General features: G+C 50.6%; 1 protein-coding gene across 4 annotated transcripts in view; it reads left to right on the top strand.

Moving 5' to 3' along the window:
• CORO2B (coronin 2B) overlaps nt 1–25,276 on the top strand; it is a 202,981-nt gene that overhangs the window by 38,968 nt on the left and 138,737 nt on the right. Inside the window, exons 2-4 of one of the 4 annotated variants that reach the window (XM_063640201.1) lie at nt 118–235; nt 1,439–1,529; nt 6,821–6,914. The exons of 1 other annotated variant lie outside the window; for it this stretch is intronic. In XM_063640201.1, coding sequence (XP_063496271.1) covers nt 6,873–6,914 — 42 coding nt within the window. In that variant the 5' untranslated portion in view covers nt 118–235; nt 1,439–1,529; nt 6,821–6,872. Of the gene's footprint in view, nt 1–117; nt 236–1,438; nt 1,530–6,820; nt 6,915–13,580; nt 15,065–17,821; nt 17,843–25,276 lie in introns of those variants that run through there. 2 more of the 4 variants (XM_055277984.2, XM_055277985.2) reach the window with 2 other exon arrangements.

Raw genomic sequence — 25,276 nt, 5'->3', positions numbered from 1 at the left:
CAGCATGACTCCATTCCAATTATGCAGTGGGCTCTGGCATACCTAGACTCTGCTGTTATATGTGATTGCTTGGAGAATAATTTCATAGCAGTTAAATTTTTTTTTTTTTTGAAACAGCGTCTCACTCTATTGCCCAGGCTGCAGTGCAGTAGAGTGATCTTGGCTAACTACAACCTCTGCCTCTTGGGCTCAAGCAATCCTCCCCCATCAGCCTCCCGAGTAGCTGGGACTACAGGTGCGTGCCACTACAACCGGCTAATTTATTTTATTTTATTTTTTGTATTTTTAGTAGGTTTTGCCATGTTGCCCAGGCTGGTCTCAAACTCCTAGGCTCAAGCAATCGGCCTGTCTTGGCCTCCTACGGTGCCGGGATTACAGGCATGAGCCACAGTTCCTGGCCCAAAGCAGTGAAATCTTTTAAGCTTTCTTCTGATATAGTTTGTATGTTAGTGGATTCAAAATTATCACTGATGATAGAGTCGTTGTAAAGATAAAGAAATGGAACCTGAGTTACTCAGTTTGGTTGCTCCTTCTAAAGCAAATGGTCAAATCATATCAATGTTCTCCATCTTTCAGCTATTTTCTCTGATTTTTGCAGAAGAAAAACTTCAGAAGGTGCTTCCCAAATAGAATGAACAAATTTTCTGTTGAAAATATTTTATTAGAAATTTTTGGATACAGAAACATGAAAACCACTATGATCGATCCTGAAGAAACAAAAATATAAACAGTATTGAAATTTCTGGAATTTTTTTGTGAAATGGAATTTTCAGAATCTCTATAATACCTATCCTTATAGTTAAGATTTTCCTAATTTACATATTTGTTGCTTCATGTGAAAGTAACTTTTCGAAGTTACCATTAATTAAAAAGTGTTCTTTAATTAATTATGAGCAAAGATAGACAAATATTCCTTTACTGTCTACTGAACATGAATTTAAGAAGATTAATTTTTATGTCATCCACAGATTTGCACAAGCTGTAATGTTTTTAATTGCTACTGTGACAGATTAATATATTGATATGTTTTCTCCTGTTTTGAAAAACACTAATATAATTAGAAAGTACTAATCCATTACTATTTTCCTTATTTTTATTTAAAAAATTTTATTGGCATGCATATATATATGTATATATTCATGTGCATATATATATTCAAGTGCATATATATATTCATGTGGATATATATATATTCATGTGGATATATATATATATATATTCATGTGGATGTATGTTGCCTGCCCCCTCCCCTCACTCTGACCCATTCCTGCTCCACAGGCCTCTTCTGTGATTAAGGAGCAAACATATATATTCATGTGCATGCCAATAACATTTTTTCAAATAAAAATAAATATATATATATATTTATAAAGCTCAACAAAAATTTTCTCTGTCTGCATTTCTTTTCCAACATTTGTTTTATTTCTTTTATTGCCAGATTCTGACTGAAAGTTAGTTCGTTGTATAGTGGACGGGATGACTCTCACTCCACGTATCAGATGCTCTAGGAGGGCCACTGGCTGGGAGAGGTATTTGTCTATAGCCCTAAGGAACCAGGCCTGCCCCATGCTCATGCCTCTCATTCCTTTCTGGAGCCTTCCGTTCTGGATAGAAATAATACCTGCTTGGGCTTCACTGGAGCACCTCAGCCTTTGCTGATGGTTCCCCAGTTTCCTCCTCTCCCCTGGGGCCTGGCTGCTTCCTCTGCCATGTGGTTCCAGGCCCACAGCCAGCAGGGAAGCAGACCAGGGTGAGAGCAGAAGGGAGCCTTGGGGTGTTAATTGGTGCTAACGAATTCCCGCAGCCCCATCTTTCCTCCACCTCTGTGGAGAGGCAGCTGACAATGCCATCTTTGCATTTTGCACACTGAAGTCAAGCAGTCCCCTTCCCCATGCCTGAGTGCCCTGCCTGGATGAGGAGAAGGGGTTGGGGAGAACAAGGATTCTTTCTAAGCACTTTCCAGGTATTTTGCTCATTTAACCCTCATAACATGGTAGGGTCCTGTTAGAAACCCTGTTTTACAGCAGAGATGCAGCTGATGTGTTTTGACTCCTTACTCCATGCCAGTTCCCCTGTGAGGTGGCTGCCGTCATCATCCCCATTTGATAGGAGAGGAAACAGGCCCAGGGAGGCTAAGTAATTTAACCAAATCCACACAGCCAGAGAGTAGGAGAAGCAGGATTTGGACTCAGGCTGGCTGGTTCTAAAGGCTTATCTTCCCGATCACCACCCAAAATATCCTCTCTGAAGGAACGCCACTTAAAATTGGGTCTCTGAGCCTGTGAGTACCAAATGAGAGGTGCCTGCAGGGATGCTGGTTCCTCCCCTTCCCTTCAGCCTTGGGACATGCCTGCTGGGAGTCAGGATACCCGGTGGACTCTTCATGGTCCCAGATGCTTTGCTTCCCTGGGCTGTTGCCTGTCCCCACACCCCTCACTCTGCCCCATTCCTGCTCCACAGGCCTCCCCTGTGGTTAAGGAGCAAATAAGTTTCCAGGCACCTGACTTCCCTTCCCTGGCCTGGAATTTGGAGACAAAAAGTCATCCTGGGTGGAGAGGGAGCCTGTATAGCCAGGCACTCTTGGGGTGAGCCCAGCATGAGACAGGGTTCTGGAGGCCCAGGGATGGCCTCCCTTGGCACTGATTTAGTAGCTCCCAAAGCTACCACACACGGCGTCATGTGCAACACACACATGTACTCACCTTGTTGGGGTTTCCCTTACAGCAGCTCAAGCACCTGAGCTTGCCAGCAAAGAGGCAGCATGTCCAATAAATGACTCAGACTGGCTGATCCCCACTCTCCCGCTTGGGTCTGAGGTTGTCTGTTCTCTGGGTCCTGTGCTTCAGTTTTCTCATCTGTGAAGTGGGTATCATAATAAGACCTATACCACAGAGTTACTGTAAGAATTAAATGAAACAGTGCATACCACGTGCTTAGAAATAGTCCTGTCTCACAGTGAGTCATTAGGGAGCCAAAGATCACCTCCAACCCCCCTTCGGCTCTTAGTGGGCTCTTTGGCTGGATCTAGAAACCCTGCTGACAACAGTCAGACTAACAAGAGAAAAGCACACAAATTCTATTAGTTTTACATGTACACAGGGATCTTCATAAGAGAGTGAAGTTCAAAGCGGCCAAAGCAAAAGATTCTTTTATACTTACACAAAGAAGGATAAGTATGAGAAGTGACAGGACAAAGAGGGTCTGGCCAGGGGTAGTAAATTTCTAGGGAAGTCACCAGGAGATACATGGAGATGTAGAGCTAGTGGAAGATAAGGGTTACTTTGGAGAGTATTTTTATGCAGGTCCATTGCAGCTCCCAATTCTCAGTCTCTGGTGATAAGAGCTATTTTCTCACCCTGGTATGGAGAGGAACCCCCTCCCAGAGGAATGCTAGGGCTTGCTGCCTGCAGGAAGAGACAGGCCCACTCGCCCTTTCTGAAACTACAATTTCTCCAATGTTTTCAACTTAAAATAATTAATACACCAATTTGGCGAATTTTTGAAAGGCACGTCCTTCAAACCTTCAAAGTCCTGTAGAAATGTTGGCTGTGAAAGGCCGAGCACGGTAGCTCATGCCTGTAATCCCAGCACTTTGGGAGGCCAAGGCGGGTGGATCACGAGGTCAGGAGTTCAAGACCAGCCTGACCAAGATGGTGAAACCCCATCTCTACTAAAAATATAAAAATTAGTCGGGTTTGGTGGCAGGCACCTGTAATCCCAGCTACTTGGGAGCCTGAGGCAGTGTATTGTTTGAACCCGGGAGGCGGAGGTTGCGGTGAGCTGAGATCGCTCCACTGCACTCCAGCCTGAGCGACAGAGTGAGACTCCATCTCAAAAAAAAAAAAAAAAAAAAGAAAAGAAATATTGCCTATGATCATCATTTGTTATTGTGAGGCCAATCCCCAGTGATCAGGCAATGGGGCCACCCCCTGGGGTTCCTTGTAGGGTCAACCTGGGAGACACAGGGATAAAGTTGGAGGTTCAGTATGGGCCATTGAGTCTTCCAGAACCTGCTTTACCACTGACCAGTGGTATGACCCAGGACAAGTTACTTCTCCCCTCTCCCTTCCCTGCACTTCCCCCCACCCCACCCCCAGCCCCAAAACAATGCTTCATTTTCTCATCTGTAAAGTTGGGGCGGTTATAAGGATTAAGTGAGATAATGTGTATAGAGTGCCTAACACAGTGCCTAGACACAAATGCTGGCTACCATTTTCATCATCATTTCCATCATCATCACTATTGCCCTTTATGCTCTGAGAGGTTGTCAGAGGGTAGGGGAGGGAAACAAAGAACAAGTAGTATTATCTTGGTTTGTAGCTGAGGACACTGGGACCCCGAAAGTCAAAGTGATTGACCTGAATTCCCACTGTAGATTTCTGGGACATCTGGGACTTAAAAACATAATAGTACCAATCCTTTATGTCAATAAACCATCTTACCATTTACAACTTGTTTTTATAGGCATTAGCTCATTTGCCCCAGCCTGAGACCTGAGTGATTTTGCCCCCATTTTTTAATAGATTTTATTTTTTAGAGCAGTTTTAGGTTCACAACAAAATTGAGCAGAAAATACAGCAAGTTGGGAGCTGAACAATGGGAACACATGGACACAGGGAGGGGAACAACACACACCGGGGCCTGCCAGCGGGGAATGGGAAGGAGAGCATCAGGAAAACTAGCTAATGCATACCGGGCTTAATACTTAGGTGATGGGTTGATAGGTGCAGCAAACCAACATGGTACACGTTTACCTATGTAACAAACCTGCACGTTCTGCACATGTATCCCAGAACCTAAAATAAAAATTTTAAAAAGCACATAAAAAAAAGAAAAAAAATACACTAAGTTCCCATATGCCCCCTGCTTCCACACACGCACAATCTCTCCCACTGTCAACATCCCCAACCAAAGTGGTACATTTGTTATAATCAATGAATCTACATTAACATGTCATTATCACCCAGAGTCCAGAGTTTACATTAGTGCTCACTGTTGGTGTTGTATATTCTATGGGTTTTGACACATGTATAATAACATGCATCCACCATCACAGTATCACACAGAGTAGTTTCACTGCCCTAAAAATCCTCTGCGCTCCACCTGTTCATCCCTCCCCACTAACCCCTGGCCACCACTGATCTTTTCACTGTCTCCATAGTTCTGCCTTTTCCACAATGTCATCTAGTTGGAATCGTGCAGTCTGTAGTCTTTGGAGACTGGCTTCTCTCACTTAGTGATATGCATTTAAGGTTCCTCTATGTGTTTTCATGACTTGATAGCTCATTTCTTTTCGACACTGAATAATATTGCATTGTCTGGATGTACCACAGTTTATTTATCTGTTCACCTACTGAAGGACATCTTGGTTGTGCCCAAGTTTTGACAATTCTGAACAAAGCTACTGAAAACATCCATGTGCTGGTTTTTGTGTGGACATAAGATTTCAACTCCTTTGGGTAAACTCCAGGGAGAACGACTGCTGGATCATATGGTAAGAATAGGTTTCGTTTTGTAAGAAACTGCCACATGGTCTTCCAAAGTGGCTGTACTGTTGCATTCCTACCAACAATGAATGAGAGTTCCTGTGGCTCCACATCTTCACCAGCATTTGGTGTTATCAGTGTTTAGAGCTTTGCCCCCAATTTGCAGATGAGGAGACCGAGGTGCAGAGAGTGAAAGGCTTGCCCAGGGAGTGGCAGAATTGCCCTCCCACTCCACTTCCTTCTCACACACGTAACGCCTACAGTGCACAGGCTGATGTGTGATCTTTGGCTGAGGAGTCATTGGTCAGTGGGGTCTATGGCCTTGGGAAAGTTCTCACCTGCAGAGAGAGGCTACTGTACTCTGGTGGGTCAACTGGGCAAGAGGCCTTACAGAGGTGATAAGAACAACAGTGCAAACTTGCAGGGTCCACCGTTTCTCTTGCCATATGCAGATGACTAGGTGGTGTGGTAGGAAGAGCTGGGCTTGGAGTTGGATACAGGGTTGAATCATAAGTCTGCCACTTACTAGCTATGTGACTGCATGTAAGTCACATAGCCTCTTCCAGCCTAAATGAGTGCAGCTTCATGGGATCCTTGGAAGGAGCAAGGGAGGCTCTGCATATAGAGTACTTGCATGTAAACACAGCAGTTGTTTAGAGCTTACACCATCTATCTGCATAAGAAATATTGATCTGTGGTTTTCTTTTCTTGTGATGTCTTTGTTTGGATTTGGTAATGCTGGCCCCATAGAATGAGTTAGGGGCTACTGTGGATCTTGATCATGAAGTCATAAGACATCAAAGGAAACTTCTGGGTGGTGACTCATAAGCTGGTGCTCTTACACTGAGGCAATACCAGAGGCTAAGATTTTCAGAAAAGCAGTGTGCCCACAAAGTGAGCTGATCAGAGGAACCCCAAATAGGAAAGCTGAAGTGCTTACAAGTTGTCCTTTTGTTCTCTTGTGAAGTACAATGAAGGCTTTGGAAGCTGTGGTCTGTCCCAGTTACTCTGAGGGGAATAGTCAGTGTATTTCCCTTAGGGAAGGAAAGGGTCTGTGTTCAGTCAGAAGACCCCCATGGTGCAGCAGAAAGAGCCGAGGATGGACCCAGGCCCACTTCATGTAGCCTTTTTTTTTTTTTTGTAGAGACTAGTTCTTACTATATTGCCCAGGTTGGTCTCCAACTCCTGGACTCAATCCTCCAGCCTCAGCCACCCACAGTGCTGGGATTACAGGCATGAGCCACTGTGCCCAGCTATGTTATTATTCCTAATCTTGAGTTCCTACTTTTGATGATGGCAGAAAGCACTTAATCAGGATTTTGTTCTTTTGGAAGAAAGTAGGAAGGAAGCTGAGAGGAGGGAATGGATGATTGACATCTAAAAGCCATGCCCCAGGCTGTGGAAGAATTTGGGATACTGATCTGGATGGTAAGTATCTCTTTAAAGAGCTGCCCAAGAACATTTAAATGAGTTTCTTTGTTAGTTTCTGAGGAATTTCCCTGTAACTGTCCTTTCCCATTCTACCCCAGCCACTTGTTCTGTACTCAGTGCTCAATATTCAGTACTCAGTACATGTGAATACTGATGCAACCAGTATTAAATACACAGTAGTAGGGGTCATAGGGAACTGCAGAGGCAAGAAGATTCATACTATTTTAATACAAATAGATCCCTAAGAGCCATGGCATTGTGAATAACAACAGCATTGTCACCTTTTTGTCATGGTGGGAGATAAGAAATTAGCCAGGAATGACGTTTGACAATAAAAAACACAAAGAGATGGTTCCTGGACCTGAACAGGAAAAGATAATTCTTGGACCCTGCCAAAGAAACTTCACATGCACAGATTGGAAAATAAACAAATATGTTACTACCTCTTTTCTCCCCATTATTGTAAACCTTCATCAATATATCATAATACCTCATATGGGCCAAGAATTTTTAATTACATTTTAAAATCAAATTGTTTATATAGACACAGGTCCCACACACACAAAAAAACATTCGCCCAAGGCCCTGCACAAGCTGAGTACAGCTGTAACCAGTAACCCTGGAGATAAGCCTTCTTCTTGGGAACAGGAGTTTGAAACATCTTTGATGAAGAAGAGACCCTGGCAACCAAAGCCTGCTCTTTACAAATATAATGGACTGAAATGCAGCAATGGCAATGCCTGGAGGTATTTAGCCCCAAGGAGGTGGCAAGTGCTGGGAGCTTAGTGCAGGGAATGAAATGATGTAACCGGGGTGGTGGTGGTGGGGTCCCCACTGTAATGAGAAGGCTCTCTGCTGATCTCTGAAGGAGAGAACTCCTGAGGGGGGATCTCAGGAGTTCTTCTTATCCAGAAGAACAGGGATAAGCAGGACCTGGGGGGCACTGCCCAGGACTGGTCTGGCCCAGGGGCATCTGCGGGGCTGTGGGCTGTCAGTGGATCTCCAAGGCCTTCATTCCAGTCCCAGAGGCCCCACTCTTGCTCTCCAAATTGAGGAGCAGCTCTCCCAGGAGGCAATCAGGGACTTGCCCTTCCAGTCACTGCATCCAGAACACTGCAGCAGCTGCAGGTTCAGCCTTAAATGGAAGAGTGTAGGAAGTCCAGGGTGGTCCCAGGAGCCACTGAATCTGCATAGGATTTTAAATCAAAGTGTGAAATGTCAATGCTACTGTCCCTTGCTGGAGCTGTTTCACGTTACCTGCCGCTTGCCTTGCTTTTTCTCCCTGCCATGCTTGTAACCTCCTTGTCTTCGGTGGAAAGATCTAAAAAGCCTCTGGCTCAGGCTGAAAATTTGGCTATGTTGTTCAGCTATGTTGCCTGAGAGATGGAAGGTGAAAACAACTCCCTCATATCTGTTTTGCATGATTTATCTGACAGGGCACTCACCACACCTTATTATGTAAATCAGTGGTTCTCAAACTGGGGCAGAAGGGGTGTCAGAATACCTCCTTGCTGCTCACAGCCCCCCAACTCCAGGGTTTCTGAATCAATCGGCCTGGTATGGAGCCCCATAATTTGCATTTCAAAAAAGCTCCCAGGTGAAACTGAGGCTGGTTTGGGTTCCACACTTTGAGAACTGCTGATTAGGTGTTATCAAAATTTAGATCCAAAACGAGTGGAAGGATCTGGAAAATCTGGTTCCAGAAAAGGCTGGAAATCTGGTTCCCAAGTCCCAGCTGGCTCTATACAAGGGACTGGGCTTCTTTGCCATCATGGCCCCAAGGAGATTCTAGGGGAGCAGCCCTCTGGGAGGAGGCTGCCCTGGGGTTCCCTCACTGTGCCTATGTCTGCGGCTCCTTCTCCCTGGTTCATTTCCACAAGTGCACACACATGTACAGATACAGTCTCCCACACACTCATTCTCACATTCAGACACACACTCACACACACTTGCAGAGGGGGTCGGGACCAAGAGGCAGCTGCTCAGGTGAGGGCCCCCAGCCAAGGATGCAGCCCGTAGAGGCCCCAGACCAGCCTGTGTTCAGGTGGCTCCCTCAGTCATTACCCCTCAGAGGTGAAAGATGACACCGCAGGGCAGGGCCCCCCAACCCCAGCAACCCCCATGCCAAAGTCGGCATATGTGCATTGTACAGAGGCCACGGAGAAAAGGCAAGAGAGACAAAGAGAGAAAGAGACTAACAGTGGGACAAAGAGGAAAGAGAGACGTCCACAGAGACAGGGAGATGGAGACAAACACACAGAGAGGTGAGAAGGGCAGGAGGGTGGAAATAAGCAGATCTGGTGGGGGCAGAGCTGGGGAAGAGACAGGACGAAGAGCAAAATCATGAAGGTCAAGGGGATGGCAGCAGAGAGGCACGCCTCTGGCTAAGCCGGACAGCAGGGAGGGGTTGCGGTGGGCAGAGGGCAGGAAGGGGAAACGGGCATCCCTGAGGAAGTGTGGGGAGGTGCAAAACATGGAAAGGTGAATGCAGCAGAGAAGCAGAGCAGGGTGGGAGCTGAGGCATGTGGTGGGGGACAGTGGCTGGGGGACAAAACAGACAGAAAGGGAGAAATGGGAGACCCACATACAGAGAAGGAGAGACCCGAAGCTGACTGAGCACAGCACTATGTGCTGGAATTACTAAGTGAAAGAGCCAGTCCCCGTTCTCAAGCCGGGGATGCTTCATTCTCCAAGAGCTTGTCAAATACACAAACAGAAAATGTTAAAACTATCCACAGAAGCAGAGAAAACGAGGCTCAGGGAGTTGTGGAAAGCAACACGGAGGCCGTGCAGCTAGACCATTCCAGTCGCGGTCTAGGAAGGCTTTCCGGAGGAGGTGATACCTAAGGAAAGACTGAAGAAGTCAGCTAGGTGCTGACGGGGAGAGAAGGGCGAGATTTTGGTGAGATGGGAAGCCTGGGGGATGGGTGCAGGTCTTGGAGGACCCTGTTGGACTTCATCCTGAGGACAGCAGGGAGCCCCTGATGGGATTCAAGCTGCCAGATCTGTGTGTGCAAGTGCTGCTGGGGAAGAACAGACTGAATTGCACAAGAGAGCAGGCAAGAGGGCAAGTCTGAGTGGCCCAGCAAGGGAAAATGCTGAGTTAGGGCAGTCACTGTGCAGACAGAGAGGTGAGAGGGAACTTGAGAGCTGCAGGAGCTTGGAAGCCTGAGAAGCCGAGGGGGCCAGCATGTGGACACGCCACTCGGGGTGGCATGAGTGAGGCAGGCAGCAAGGGCTGGAGGAGTATCTCCCTCTTAGGGGCTCTACGGCTTTGGGAATCTCCCTGTGGCCTCTACCACAATGCAGCACCCACTCACCCATGGTCTGGGATGGGTGCCCACAGCTGCAGGTAATCCTAAGAGACTGCAAGCCCAAGCCCTCCTCACTCTCTAGAGTAGCACTTGGTACAGGGCCTGGGCAGATGCTGGGCAAAGAAGCACATTAGGCAGGGCAGAGCCTCACACCGAGAGGCCCTCATTCCTTGCTATAGGGACCTGGACTTGAATCAGGAGGTTATTAAGGTTGAAGATAAAGGTGCCCATCACAGCCTTATTGATTAGCGAGGCAGTTATCCAGCATCTCCCATGTGTCAGCCTTGTGATTTTAAAAAAGAGAAAAAACACATGGTTAGAGCCCATAAAGAGAAAGGAGCAAATATATTTCATTATGATTATAATACAGGGTGAATCAGGCGACCGTGGATACAGCAGCAGGAGAGCTACATGCAGAGCTGACACTTGAGCTGGGCTTTGAAAGATGAATAGGAGTTTGCCATGCTGAGAAAGAAGGCTAGGGCCCCAGAGGCCCAGGAAAGAGCATGGCCTAAAGCATTGAGGCATGAAAGTGTCTAGAAGAGACCAGAACTAATACTGCAAACTCTTATTTACTACACAATGTGTACTGTATCCCCTCAGGCTACCCCACCTCTGATCTCACCTGCAGCTTAGCACATCTGAGAGAGCCCAGACTTGAGCTGACAGCATCCCACCTCCAATAAGAACCTGGGACTTTTCACTTTCTGCCCCAGGACATTCTCTGAAGCTGAGAGGCCTGCTCTGCCCTCCCAAAAGCATAGCCCTGAAGTGCAAGAAGGTAATGCCCTCGGGTCAGCCCTCAAACAATGGGGAAGAGGAGGGTGGATAAACACCCGCTAGGCTGACAGGCAATTCTGTATCCGATCCAGGGGTCTCTGGGGAACTGAGCCTCCCTCCCTTGGATGCCTCCTGCAGTGACCCTGAGAATACACCTTTTTTTTTTTTTTTTCCTCTGAGACTTGCTCTGTCACTCAGGCTGGAGTGCAGTGGTGCGATCTCAGCTCTCTGCAACCTCTGCCTCCCGGGTTCAAGCAATTCTCCTGCCTCAGCCTCCTGAGTAGCTGGGATTACAGGTGCCCACCACCGCGCCTGGGTAATTTTGGTATGTTTAGTAGAGATGGGGTTTCACCATCTTGGCCAGGCTGGTCTCGAACTCCTGACCTTGTGATCTGCCCCCCTCGGCCTCCCAAAGTGTTGGGATTACAGGTGTGAGCCAATGCGCCCAGTGAGAATACACCTTTATACTGGTGTATTCACCTTTGCTCCTTCTCAACTGCACCACTCCCCACCTCCACTGCCCCAATCTTCCACTCCTGTGATCACCTTCCAATTAAATCACCTGCATCCAACACCTCTCTCAGGCTTTGCTTTGGAGGAAACCCAAACTAAGATGGGCTATGTTACTGGAGACCCAGGATGAGTAGTGTTGTGGTGTTAACAATCGCACATATAAAATGCATGTATTGGCTGGGTGTGGTAGCTCACGCCTGTAATCCCAACACTTTGGGAGGCCGAGGCGGGCAGATCACGAGGTCAGGAGTTCGAGACCAGCCTGGCCAACATAGTGAAACCCTGTCTCTACTAAAAATACAAAAATTATTCGGGTGGGATGGCGGGCATCTGTAGTCCCAGCTACTCGGGAGGTGGAGGTGGGAGAATCGCTTGAATCCGAGAGGCAGAAGTTGCAGTGAGCCAAGACCGCGCCATTGCACTCCAGCCTGGGTGACAGTGAGACTACATTGAAAAAAAAAAAAAAATGCATGTATTTCTCAGTATCCCCTACATGCAGAGGCCGTGACTGGGCACAAGGGGATGTGGCATTGTCTGAGCTTGCCCTTGATCTTCTAGACCTCCCTTCTGCCTGGGGAGATGTGACAGAGGAGGTGAGCCAGCAGCACAGGAGGGATCAGAAACATTTTCCTTCTGCCTTTGGAGAACATCACATGGGTTGGGGGCAGCAGATTGATGTTCCTAATTACATTTGGCTCAAGGTGCTATTAAGTACTTGTCTCATTCCCAGAGCCCACAACAACAGCGGATGGTGGGAAAGGTGCCAAGAGGCATGCTGGAGAGCTCAGGATGACAATCTGGGATTTGAAATCTCTGTAAGATATAAAAGTGGACAGACAAGTTACAGCCATGGGTGCAGGGTGACTGGTGTCCTTGAGTTGCCCTTTAAAGGCTTCGGATGGGGTCCTAGGGCTGGAAGGGCCCTGGAAAGGTCTTGAGCTCCATCCTTCTGGCTAGACGCTGACCTGCCCAAGATAGCTGAGACAGGGAATCTGACTCTTCCAGTGCTGGACAGCTCACTGGTGGGAAATGCTTTCATGGGCCTAATTTAAATTTCCTCTGCTGCAGGTTAAAGGTGTATTTTGCTTGATTTGTTCTTGGTGGCATTAAATATTTGCTAAGCTCCTACTATGTGCCCAGGGGTACACAGTGAGAGAAGGCACGCGTCTGTGCTCAGAGGCTCATGAAAATGAGACCAGAAACTCAGAACTAAATGCAACAGGGAGAGCCATTGGGCTGGAGTTGTCAGGAGAGGTGGCAAGGAGGTGGTGCCGTGAGAGGTGGGATGCGTTTGAGTTAGTGCAGAAGAATAAGAGAGCATTCCTGGCAGGCAAGCAACGTGGGAAGATGCCTTAGGAAGGGTTTGGCACAGAGGAGGAGGCTGAGGTCTGCAGCACATCTGCTACCCAAGAGATTTAGTAAGTCCCTGGAACTCCTCTGGGGAACGAATAGCTGCCTACCTATGTCCTAAGACACCTGTGAAACTCAAATAAGGCAGCAGGTAGGAATGGACCCTGGAGTTCACGGATTCAAAGCACAATGCTGAGCTTGATTTAAGAAGACTTTCATTCAAGTCCTCGCTCTGTCACTGTGTGCTCTTGGGCAATTCCCTTCCCTTCTCTAAATCTGTTTACTCATCAGCAAAATGGGGACGGTAATTCTTTCCTCACACTGTTGCATTTAGGGCTCCCAAGAAAATGTAGTTAAAAATGGCAGGGCCGGGGGTGGTTGCTCATGCCTGTAATCCCAGCACTTTGGGAGGCCGAGGCGGGTGGATCATGAGGTCAGGAGTTCGAGACCAGCCTGGCCAATACGGTGAAATCCCGTCTCTAATAAAAATAAAAATTAGCCGGGCGTGGTAGCGCGTTCCTGTAGTCCCAGATCCTCGGGGGGCTGAGGCAGAAGAATCGCTTGAACCCAGGAGGCGGAGGTTGCAGTGAGCCGAGATCGCGCCACCGCACTCCAGCCTGGGGGACAGAGTGAGACTACTCCGGTCTCAAAAAAAAAAAATTTGCACAATGACCCACAAAGCACTTCCTGGAGGCTGGTTACTCTATTATTATTGCTCCAATCTAGACACTGGTCTCCTGGAAGGCAGGCATCCCATCTCCTCTCTGTTCCCCCAGCACTTTCCACAGAGCAGGTGCTCATATATGACGTTGCCTTCGCTGTCCTGGTGAATTGCACCAGTAATTACCGTGGAGGAGGAAGCCAGCACTTCCGGGCTTGCCAGGCTGTCTTGCCTGGAGAACCCCTCTGCTTCCACCTCTGTTAACCCCTCCCCTTCACCCTCTCCGCGGTTCTGTATCTGCGGAAACCAGTTCTGCCCAGGTGCTTGGGAGGGAGACTCCTTTCTCAAGACTTGCGAAGTCACCTTCAGGTGACTGTCCCTCAAATCCCCGCAGCAGCTCCAGGACACACTGTGCTCCGAGTCAGGATTGGATCAACACACAGGACGCACCTGTGTTGTCACTCCACGAGTAGAGCGGCACTCAGTGGTAGTGTAGACAGTCCTAGGGCAGGGCAGCTTCTATAACAAGAGGTTCCTTAGGGAGCTAGCGGCGGAGTGAAAAGAGCGGGAGGAACGGCTCGGGCAGGCAGGTCCTGTGCTGTGGTCTAAGTCACTTCCCGCGTCCGTCCCACTCCGATCGTCAGTCTCCTCTTCTGCAAAACTCACTAAGGCGGCCTTCGGGCAAGTCATCGCGGCGGGAATTAGATTCGAAAGAGTGCTTACACAAATCTGTCTGGCCACCCTGTGCCCCGGGCCAGCGCGAGGTGGGGCTGCGGGCAGGGCTCCCGGGCTTGCGGCTGCCACGCCCCTCCCAGCCCGCCGCGCCACACTCACGGCCCACGGGCCGACTTTGCGAGCCTCCAGGGGGCGAACCCGACCGCCTTCTTTGCCGGCGCAGCGCCTCGGCCGTCCAGCCTGTGACTTCACCAGCGTCCCCGGGCCAGCGGGGCACCCGAGAGCCCGGGGCGCCGCCCGCTCTCCCAGCCGGCAGGTGCCGGGAGCCAGCCTCGCCCAGCCGCGTGGCGTCCGCAGGCCCGAAGGGGTTAAGGCCGCGGACCCGGGCGTCCGTCCCGGCTCCGGGAGCGGCGGTGCCCGGCGGCCGGCGATCGAGCGGGAGGCTCGGGGCACGGCCGCTGGCGGGCTGCGCTTCCTCCTCCTCCTCCCTCCGCCTCCTCCTTTGTAGCGAGTTCCCGGCCCCTCTTCCTCCCCCCGCCCCCCAGCCCGGGCCCTCTCCCTCTCTCCCTTTCTTCCTGCCTCGCCTTCCTGCGGCGAAGGAGGCTCATCTATTATAAATGCACATTCGGGGCTGACATCAGCGACGAGCGGCGGGCGAGCGCCGACGAGCCGTCCCTGCGCGCTGCCCGCCCGGAGCGCAGCCCCCAAGCTCGGCCGAGCCGCCGGCGGGGCGCGGGGAGCGCGCCGGGAGCTGCCGGACCCCCTTCCCGCCGCCGCCCCGGGCCGCCGCCGCCTCCGCACGCCGCGCCCGCGCCCCCGCTCCGCCGCGGAGTTTCTGCATGACTGTCACAAAGGTAAGCGCCGCTCGCCCGCCGCACCCGGGACCCGCCGGCGCCTGCAGCCCCCGGGCTAGGCTGCGGGGGGCGCGGGGGTGTGGGTGTGGGGAGGGGGCGCCGGTGCCGGGAAGGTGCGGCGCGCGCCTCTCTTGCTGCGGGATCCGCTCGAGTCACTCCGGCCCCCAAGGACTGCGGAGGCCAGGGGGAGGATGCCGCTCTGGCAGCCCCGCCGGTTTGGCCAACATCCCTCCGTGCCCGGCCCAACCCCGGGACTGCATTTTTAACCCTTGTTTGGGATGCTGCATTTTTAACCCCTGCAGAGCTGGGCTGGGCGGCTAGCGGTGTCCCTCCAGCGAGTGCGCGGCGGGGAGCGTCGCTGGCAGGGGCTGGTGCTGAGCAGTGGGTGTGGGGATGGGCCTGCCGCCCCGAGGAGGCCAGCGGAGGGGAAACCCCACCCCACCTGCCAGCCTCCGCCGCCCATGCCCGGAGCGCTGGCTCCACTCCAAAGGCACTCTGTGCAGAAGGCGCTGCCCAGTCCCGGGAGCCCGCTACCAGAGACAGGGCAGGTCCAGGTGGTTGGCTTGAAGATGTGGGGAGGGAATGTGACAGAGGAAGCAAAGGTGGGCATCTTGGCAGCCCCCATATTGGAGGATGATTGTTCGGCCTTGTCAGGGGCCCACGTTTATTGGAGAGACTTTAGGGGCTTCCTGGTTGTAGGAAGGAAAGAGTTAAGAGGAAAGATGATGGGGCAGTGGAAAGTGCCAGGGTCAAGGGACCAGGGAGACCTGAGTTCAATCCCAGCTCTATCCCAAATCCCCTGGATGACCTTGGTCGGGGAGGGGTCCACTTTGGGCCTCAGTTTCTTCTTGTGTGCTGTGAGGGTGATAATATGGGTCCTGGGTTGTGACAGGCTGTTAAAGAACCAATAAAATCAAGGGTGTGAACCCACACTCTTCAGAGAGATCTGTCTGGGTACTGAGCTCACAGTCTGGCGGTGGCCTTGGGCTTGGCCCTCCATTCAAGGGCCAGACTCCACCCTTTCCAGCTGCCCAGCTGGGTCCCAAAACTGGGGAGCTGGAGGCCAAAGTGGGACCGGCGGCCCGCTTGTGGTCAGAGCAGTGGGGCCAGATAGAGGGTTGGAGTGCAAGTGATGGAGGTGGGATGGTTTTGGCTCCTGCTGGTAAGCCAGGGCCTACCCTTGCCCTCCTGAGGTCTGCCCCAAGACTGAATGTTTGTGCGGATTCTTGGGCCCAACTCCAAACTTTGCCATTGGCCCTGGTTCTGGGACTTGGGAGCATTGTGAGAAGATGAACTTGAGGGTGCAGGGGCTTCCTCAGCTCTGGCTACTTCTGGCGGGGCTGTTGTGACCCACCGGGGGTAGGATGCTTAGGGTTTTGAAATGATGCAAATGCTATTCAACTGGGAGGGATATTAAGGTTATTAATGTCAAAGATGCAAGCAGGCTGGGACAGAGGAGTAATGGATGGGCCCGGCTAGAGAGAGAAAGGATGTGAGGTTTTAATAATAGCGCTGAGGATTAACTCAGCGCCTCCCCTGTGTCTCTTTTTGTGCACGAACTCATGCAGCCTTCCTTCCCTGGAGGCCTGCAAGGAAGGTGTGTTCAGTTCTCTTTAACAGTGGAAGGAACTGAGGCTGAGAGAGGTGAAATGACTTGCCTGAGGTCACACAGCATGTATGTGGCAGAGCTGGGGTTTGCCCTCAAGTCTGTCTCAATCTATGGCCAGTGATCTTTGCACTGCTCTGCACCGTTGGGCATCCTGGCTACTAGGGGACTTCCATGGTAGAGGAGCACTGCTTGGAGGCCTGAACCTTGAAGCAGGATGGGACAGGGAGTCCATGAAAGTGGGTGCTTACCTGTTAAGCCCACTGGCAGGCCTAGCTTCTTGGTATCCAGTGACTATTCAACACTCCTCCACCCCCATACCCAGCCCCCAACAAACCCTCCATGTCGCTCACCTCCTGCTCTAACCAATGTGGCTTTGGCTTAAGCAAGCTCAGAGGATTAAATAAAATCCCCACCTTAACCCTATCTTTTCTCCCCTTGCTGGACTTTCACAGACCAGCGTGTTCTTGTGGGGAACAGAGAGCAGAAGGGATGCAGCAGAGGCCCTGGGGACTGTCTTGCTGTCTACAAGCCCGCTGGTAGTAGCTCCTCCAATACCATAGGGAAAGCCACCATGCTCTGGAAGTCTGAAGGCCTGGCCCCTAGTCCTAAATTAGCCACCAACAGGCTGTGTGACCTTGGACCAGTCACTTCCATCCTTGGGCCTCTGTTTTTCTATTTGTCAAATGTAAGACTTGGTTCCAATGATCTCTAGGGCCTCTTCTGCTGAGCCTTGGTGCAGCTTCAGTTCTGGCGAGAAAGTCACCTCTGATGGAGATTGGGAGACTCTTTGTTCTCTGGGGGGTGGTCTGTTTACAAGACAGATATGAAGGAGAACCCTAAAGAGAGTGTGAGAGGTAGGATCGCTGCTGACACACTGGGAGCGGTAGGTAGGGGAGGGAATGGGTTCGAGAGTGAACTCCCAGGGCAGTGTCTAGGGCTCTAGCCTTCTCTGCTGCTGCTTCTCCAGGCAGAGGGTGATGGCTGGGTCCCAACTTCCTGCCCCTTGGACGAATGCCTTAGTCCTTGTGTCAGGTCCCTGAGGGCAGAGTCCTCAGGGCCAGGGTTAGGTATGGACTGCAGGAGCTCTGAGCTCAGAGAGGCCTGGCAAGTGGAGAAGAGGGAACCAGATGGCAAGTTGCTAGATCCTCAGTAGCACTTCTGTAGAGGAGGTGAGCCTGTTTTCCGTTTTCCGCCTCTCTTTCATACATCCCCTTGCCCCCTTAACCATGAGGCACAGCTGCTGAAGCTGCAGGCAAATGCTATGGGTTTCTGAAGGACTCCTGCCCTACCTAGCCTTAGGAACACAGAGCCCCGGAGACCTTCTAGCCCCATGGCATTTCTCCTGGTTATGTTTTAAACTTGATTTGATTGTATGTAATTTAGTAAGTTACCTTACTTTCTTTATGGGATGAGAGAGAGAAGAAAGCCAGAAAAAGGGAAGAAAGAGCGGAGGGAAGGAAGGCTCTGATGCAGGGCCCTGAGCATGCACAGGAGGTCAAGGTGCTGCCTCCTCTCAGTCTTAGTCCAACGTGCTTCCTAGGGCAGCTCGGGGTGAGGGAGCCAAGGCTGCTTTCCCTGAGACAAGTAGCTCCAGCTGATTTTATTCTTCAGGTTCTTCTGACTGCTTTGTATAATTTTCTTGTTCTGTTCCATCTCAGTCATGTACCAGACTAGCAGTGCTTTTCCAGTTCTAAATATCTGTTTCTACATTGCTATCAACTGGAAAAGCAGAGGACAAGGTACATTAATAGAGTTGTGTGTAAAGGCCCCTACTTGTGTGTAGGGCCCCTATAAGTTAATGGGCTATGAGAAAACCTGTGAGCTGAAGTCTGGGCCCTTGCAACCCGCTTTGTACTGCTCAGAGGCCCTTTGGAGTGATTTCCTGGCTGCTGGCTGTGATGTAACCAGAGGTAGGTCTCCCAGGTAAGGGAGGAGGTGGCTTATAATGACCAGGCTCCCCTGTTTTCGGGTGTGCTGTGTTAAGTTGGATGCTAGTGAGCTGAATGCTTTTTACCTCCCTGAGCGTGGCTTAGCGGGGTCAGCGGTCCAGGAACAAAGTACCCTGAGCAGCAGAATTGCATGCTGCACCTCAGAAGGCCTTAGGAGAAGGAGTGTGGGAAAAGAGAAGACCTTGGATGCCAACATGCTCCTCCCTGCTAAGCAGATAGATTGCAGGTCTGTGGGCAGCATGATCAACTGTGCCCTGGCCCCTCTTTCTGCGGGCAGCCTTCTCTCTCCTGCCCCAGCTCCAGCAGGGCACAGCCTGCTGATAAGAGCCAGTGGCTCCTGCTGAATGTGAAAGGACTGAGGATGATGTTATCCTGCCCAGGTAATAGCAGGCCTGCATTTGCCAAAGATCATGTGTCTCTAGGGCCCCTACGGAGTCACCCATAGGAGAATAAAATTTTGGAACAGGCAAATCACCCAACCCTTTCCCTTGAGAAATGAGGGAACTGAGACCCTGGGAGCAGAAGTTGTGACTTGCCCAAAGTCATTCAGTAAGTTTGAGGCTGGAGGGGCTGGCACCTCGGTCCACCTGACTCATGGTCAGTGCTCTTTCCACCTGGCTGCCCTGGGAAGGGGTCCTGGGGCAGCCTGAGTAGGCACAGGTGTTTTGGCCCCACTCCACTTACCCCACTGCATCACCTCCGCCTGTCCTGCTGGTGCCTGGATTTCCCTCTGTGGGACACCCTCTGCCCTAGATGGAAAAAGCACTGTGGGAGTGGGAGGAGGGACAGGATGTGGGGCAGGGGAGCAAAGTCCATAGGAACCTTGCTATACCTACAGTCAGATGGCGAGGGGGATTATAAGGCCCCTCTGCCTCCAGTTCCCTGACGCAGAATCTAAGTACCCAGGAGATACCTGAAGCTCCAGACATTCTACATCCCAGCACCTCGTTCCTGTCTGGGTCTCCCTGGGGGAGAAAGTGAGAGAGCCAGCACCTCAGGAAGCCTTGGTGAAGAGGAAGCGGGGGTACCAGCACAGACCCAGCTGCCGGGTGGGAGCCCACTTGCGGGTGGGCAAGGGCTCTGCCTGCCCTGCCCACACACCCGTTATGCCTCCTCTTTCTTTCCGGCCTTCTTCCGGATATCCAGCATTCTCGTGCTGGGAGGTGTGCGGCTAGCAGTCATTCGTTCATTTAGCCAGCACCCTCTGAGCACCTGCTCTGGGCCAGGCCCTGTGTGAGGCATTAGGAACACAGTGGCATTAGCCATAGTCCCTGGGATCCAGGACCTTGGAGGAGAAGGACATGGAAAGGCCAAAGCCCTGAGTTCAGAGTCTCGAGGTCCAGTGGGCACAAGCCAGGAGACCTCTTGTCTTGCCTGCATACTGTAAGTGCCTAGTGAATGCAGGCTCTTTCCTTCCTTACTGTCTCTCCCTCTAAGCAATGAAGCTCACTCTCCAGAAAAGCGCTGTCAGGTGCTTTCTTCCTGACTGTGCCCAGAGGCCCTGTGTTCCCCTCTCCCTAGGCACTGCCACCTGGACACCTATGGCAGCTCTTAGAGGAAGCTGGGAAGGGTGTGAGGCGCTCCAGGGCTCCCAGAATCACCCCACACTGGCCAGCCCTATGAGGCTGGCACACACTTGAGTTTGGCTGGTTGGGAGTGTGGGCACTGGCTGGGCCAGTGTCCTGGCAGCACAGGGATGGAGTGGGTTTTCCCACTTCTCTCCCAGGCCAGCTAGCTGGAGCAGACACAGCCTCCGCCAGGGCCAGTGCCGGCGGAGTCTTGGCTCCTGGCACCCGGGCAGCCCTGATTCTGACTTGGATATGCCTGGCCACAGAGCTAATCTGGTGTCCAGGAGATGAGAACGTGTGCAAATTCTCTCTGCGCCCAGCCCTGTCTCCTTCCCTGTTTTCCTGATCAGCCCCACTGAGTTCCCATTCCTTTCCCTGTAGGCCCTGCAGGCTCAGGCCCAGGGGCCTGGAGCACCCTGCAGCCTGGGGAGCTTGGGGCAGCTGGCATGGGGCAGGCCCTGCCAGGGAAGGACAGATGCAAATCCAGTGGCTTCCACATGAAAAGAAGCTGTTTAGAATGAGCCTCTCCTTTGTGGGCCTGGAGTGCAGGACCAGCTGCTAAGGAGGCACAAGTGGGGTGGGGGTGGGGAATGGGGGAGAAGCCACCACCGCCCTCCCTCACCCCTCCTTTTTGCCCCCGCAGAGGCCCCTGGAGGGACTTTGTAATTGGTTTCTGGCTGGCACCCTCCTTCCAATTAATTAATGTAGCGATGGGAGGCTCCCAGGTTTGCTCAGGCTGTCTTTCGTACAGAATACATACATGGATTACTTCCCTGAATCCCATCAGCTCTGTCATGGTGGGGACGGTCCTCTCTATTTAGGGATGGATAAACAGAGTGTCTGAGTGGAGAGATGACCACACCCTGGTCCCAGAGCTAATGTGGGTCAGAGACGGGATGCATGCCCAGATCTTCTGGCTTTGAGCCAGATCCTTTTCAATCCGATCACATAATGGTCCACATCCCATGAAGATTAATCACCATCATCATGATAATAACAGTTATTAAGCAGGCGCTGGGCATGCATGATCGCATTTACTCTTTACAACCATGGGGTAGATTCTATTATCCATCCCATTTTCCAGAGGAGGAGAGTGAGGCTTAGTGAGAGTAGGTGAACTGCTCAAGGTCACAGGTTGAATGAATGGGTGGGGAGCAGGGATTTGTACCTGGGCTGTCTGACTCCAGAGAACATTTTTATCTCACTTCCAGGCCTTTGGTCCTGGGGCATGATCCTACTCTGCTTCCACTCCCCACCAGCCCCCCACCTATAACACAGTGAGCTATTGTCTGTTGTGCCTGTGGCCCTGCCACTGAGGATGTGCAGGACAAATGCTGGTTGCCTTGAGGGTGACGCCCATGGTTGTGTCCTGCTTAGATTTGCCTGTGGTCTTTACTGGAGCTGAGAGTCATGTAAATGATTCGGGGAAGGGTGCTGGGGGAGGAGGGTGTCCTATACATGGTGTTCGACATCAGATTGGGCTGCTTGGGCAGGGCATTCAGCCGAGGGCAGAACAAAGTATGACAGAGACAGAGCCGCCTTCTCCATTTCCATGAGGCTAGCTTCGTTCAGAGAATGCAGGTCCCTGGTCTAGGCCTGCAGCCCTTACCAGAAGCAGCCTTTTCTCCAGATAGCCCCTGATGATTTGGGGTGCCACTGGCTAGGAATACTGGCTTTGAAGTCAAACACATGGCAGTCTGTCATTTACTTGCTGTGTATTCTTGGACAAGTTGCCTCACCTCTCTGAACATGTGTCCTCATTCATTCATTGGGATTGATAATAGTAACACTTAAAAGGATTGTTGTTAAGATAAAGTGAGCTGATCCATGTGAAGCACTTACCATATGCCTGACATGTGGTGTTAGCTGTTATTCTCAGGAAGACAGAAAATTAATGAGCGTCCTGGGGCTTATGAAATGAGCAGTACAGGGAACTCTGGGAATAGCAGGGGGCCTGACCTAGTCAGAGGGATCAGGAAGTGATTTTAAGCTGAGTCATGAAGGATGAGTAGGAGGTAGCAGGTGAAAGGAGGGGAGCTGAGGAGGGAGCAACAGGCCGGGGATGAATGGGCAAACGTCGGGAGTCAAAAGCCACGGACCTTGATCACTTCCTGCATGCTGGGCATTGATGAGAGCATGGTACAAGTATCCACTCATTTAATCCTCAGAGCGACATCATAGCATAGGTTACTGTTATCATCCCTGCTTTACAGATAAGGACACAAGCACAGAGAAGCTAAGTCACCTGTGAAAGGTGGCCCAGTGAGGCAGGATGAAGCTGGTCCAGACCCGGACCTCTGGATTCTGGCCTCTTTCCGTCCCCCTGCCTGCTGCTTGGTGATGGGGAGGGTGGCCTGACCCTGGCTGCTTCTAAAACCGACCCAGGCAAGGGGGTGTGGAAGTGCCAAGTTCAGTTGCCCACCCCGATGCCTCATGGAGCTTCCTTGGGCCGTGTAAAGAGGCCAGAGGCCCTCCTGGCTCTCAGGCAGGAGGGAGAAGTCATTTATTTTTCCAAAAGGAAACTTTGCTCTGGCAGGAAAATTTCCACCTTATATTTTTAGTGGGCTCAATTATGACCATTTTTGTTCTTTAAATCTTTCTTATTATCTATATTGGGCCATGGTCTTTAAAGTCAAACTATAGGGAGATATGTATACACACACACACACACACACACACACATTTTTTCTAAAGTGTTTAAAGTCCACACCAATAGTCCCAGCTACTCAGGAGGCTGAGGCAGGAGATCATCCTGGGCAACATCGTGAGACCCTACCTCTAAAAAAATCAAACAAAAAAAACCCCCTAAGTGTCGAGTTTGATGTCTGCTCTGCCTGAGCTCAGAGAAGGTGGATGTTTTACATGGTGTTCATGCCACAGGCTTAAACTTACTGGCCCCTGTGTGAGAAAAATGTTAACACCCCTGGAGGCTCTGGCTGCCCAGAGTGGTGGTGTGTGGAGGCTCACCCTGGGTAGGTGCTCATGCTAATTGCTGGGAAGCCTCCATGATCAATATCTAACTCTGGAGATGTCTGAGGTCATCTGGGCCAGCCCTCTGCCTGTACGGCACTCTACACTTTTTAGGAATATGAGAATAATTCCTAATTTTAATTTAGATTAGTTTAAGAAATACTAATTTAATAGTAGGCAGTTCCCAGCCTTTCACCAGGTGCTAGGTCCCTGCTTTCAAGGGACCAACAGACAATAACAGTAACAGTAATAATAGAAGTGGCTAACCCTTCCAGAGCACTTAGTTTATGCCAAGCGTATACAGTATGTTTTATATGTATTAATTGATTTAAGCTTCATGACACCCTATGAAGTCTGTGCTATTATTATCCCCCTTTCTGTGGCTGCAGAAATGGAGGTCCAGGGAAGGAAGCGAGGTAACTTTTACGGTGTTCCCACAGCCAGTCAGGGACTCAGCCTGCCTCACAGGCCTTCTGTCTTGCCACTTTGTCAGGCTGGTGGGAATGACCCTGAAACATGTGGTCCAGAGCATGGGACCTGGAGGCAGAAGACCCAGGCCTTGCTCTTGCCTCTGCTCCTTACTGTGTGACTTGGGCTAGTCCCTGGATGTCTCTGAGTCTCTGTGAAAATGGAGTTAGTAGTCTATCTCTGTAGGGTGCTCTAATATTTAAGTAACATGGAAAGATGTAAATAAGGTGCTTTGTAGATGTCATGGCAGGAAATGGTTTATTGTGATGTCTAATCTGTGCCCCCTCCTTTCCTCTTCCTCACCAGTATTTCAAGGCCCTCAGATTTAGGCAGTTGCTTCCAATAGCTAGCCCACTTCTCCCCGCTGTAGTCCTTATTTCAGAATTGATTCATACTCTGTGGGTGGAAGAAAAAAGTTCATCTCTTCCAAACAGCCTCTATCTGTTTTTACTCTGTCAGGCTAGTTTGGTGCAGATGAAATGTTGCTTTTCTCTCTTCCTGTTCTGTCTATTTTGGCTGTTTTAATATGCTTGGGACAAATAATCTGGCTATAAAAATGTGGTGTCCTGCTTTCATTTGAAAAGTGAGCCAAATAAAGCATCCAAACCTTGATCCGTATTGTCCCGGCTCTCTGTAGATCAGAGCTCCCTGTGGAAGGCGAGGGAAGGTGGGACCCAGAGCACAGTCCTACCTGGGTCCCTGGGCAGAGAGACCAGGTTCCAACTGTCAAATGACCTTGATCTTTGCTCCAGATACCTCCCGATGCCCCCGGGGCTCAGACCTGCTTTTCCTTTAGGTTTATGGAAAGGAACAGCCTCTACTAGCTTGAGGCATTTGCAGCAAATCATTTAAACACCTTGAGTCTGATTTCAGAACTAACAGTTTTATAATCTGGAATCTGGTAGAATTTCCAGGACATGGAACGGCTGATGGAAAGAAAGGTGTTGGTGGAAGGCGACAAAGGGATTTAATTCCTGAGGATTTTTATTTAACTCCTAAAGAAATTGCTGGTTATGCCTGCCCTGCTGACCTCCAGGTGAAAGACCAGCTTGCAGAAATGCGTGGGGAAATTTGGGATTCCGAGAAATTTGGAATTCTGGGAAAGGGGATTTCTGCATACCTGAGTGGCCAGCTGATAACTTTATCATCACAAATCTGTCTTCTAGAGACCCTGAGTCTGCCTTCCTGCCTTACTCATTAAAAGATCTGGGAACAAACTCAAGTTATTATGGATTGAGGCTGTTTCAGGGCTTGAGCTGTCCTGTTAAACTGACCTTTTCAGGGTTCGGATCCACATTAATTTCTCAATCCTTGGAGCCCCTGTAGCATGTGATCCCTGGTATACCAGCCAGCAGGTAAAGGCCTAATGCTCCATGTTGTTTGCTGATTATCTTATGAGCATGGTCTTTGGCTCCCTAACTTGTGAGCTTGCTGAAGCTAGAGATTAGGTCTGATTCTTTTTAGTAGCTTTCACAGCATTCATCAAAGGGCTGTGCATGCCAGTAAGAGTGTGTTGTGGATTTTTTGAATACCAGGTATAGACATATAAAATTTGGCAGGATTTGGAGCAAACCTAAAACATTCCCTGTTGCTACTTGGGCAAAATCTCTACTGTTAGAGATCTGTGGACTGCTACAGCCGGAAGGGA

The sequence above is a fragment of the Symphalangus syndactylus genome, chromosome 5 (genome assembly GCF_028878055.3).
Source record: "Symphalangus syndactylus isolate Jambi chromosome 5, NHGRI_mSymSyn1-v2.1_pri, whole genome shotgun sequence".
Taxonomy (NCBI): Eukaryota; Metazoa; Chordata; class Mammalia; order Primates; family Hylobatidae; genus Symphalangus; species Symphalangus syndactylus.
Note: the sequence above shows the minus strand (reverse complement) of the source record. Positions and strands in the feature narration are given on the sequence as shown.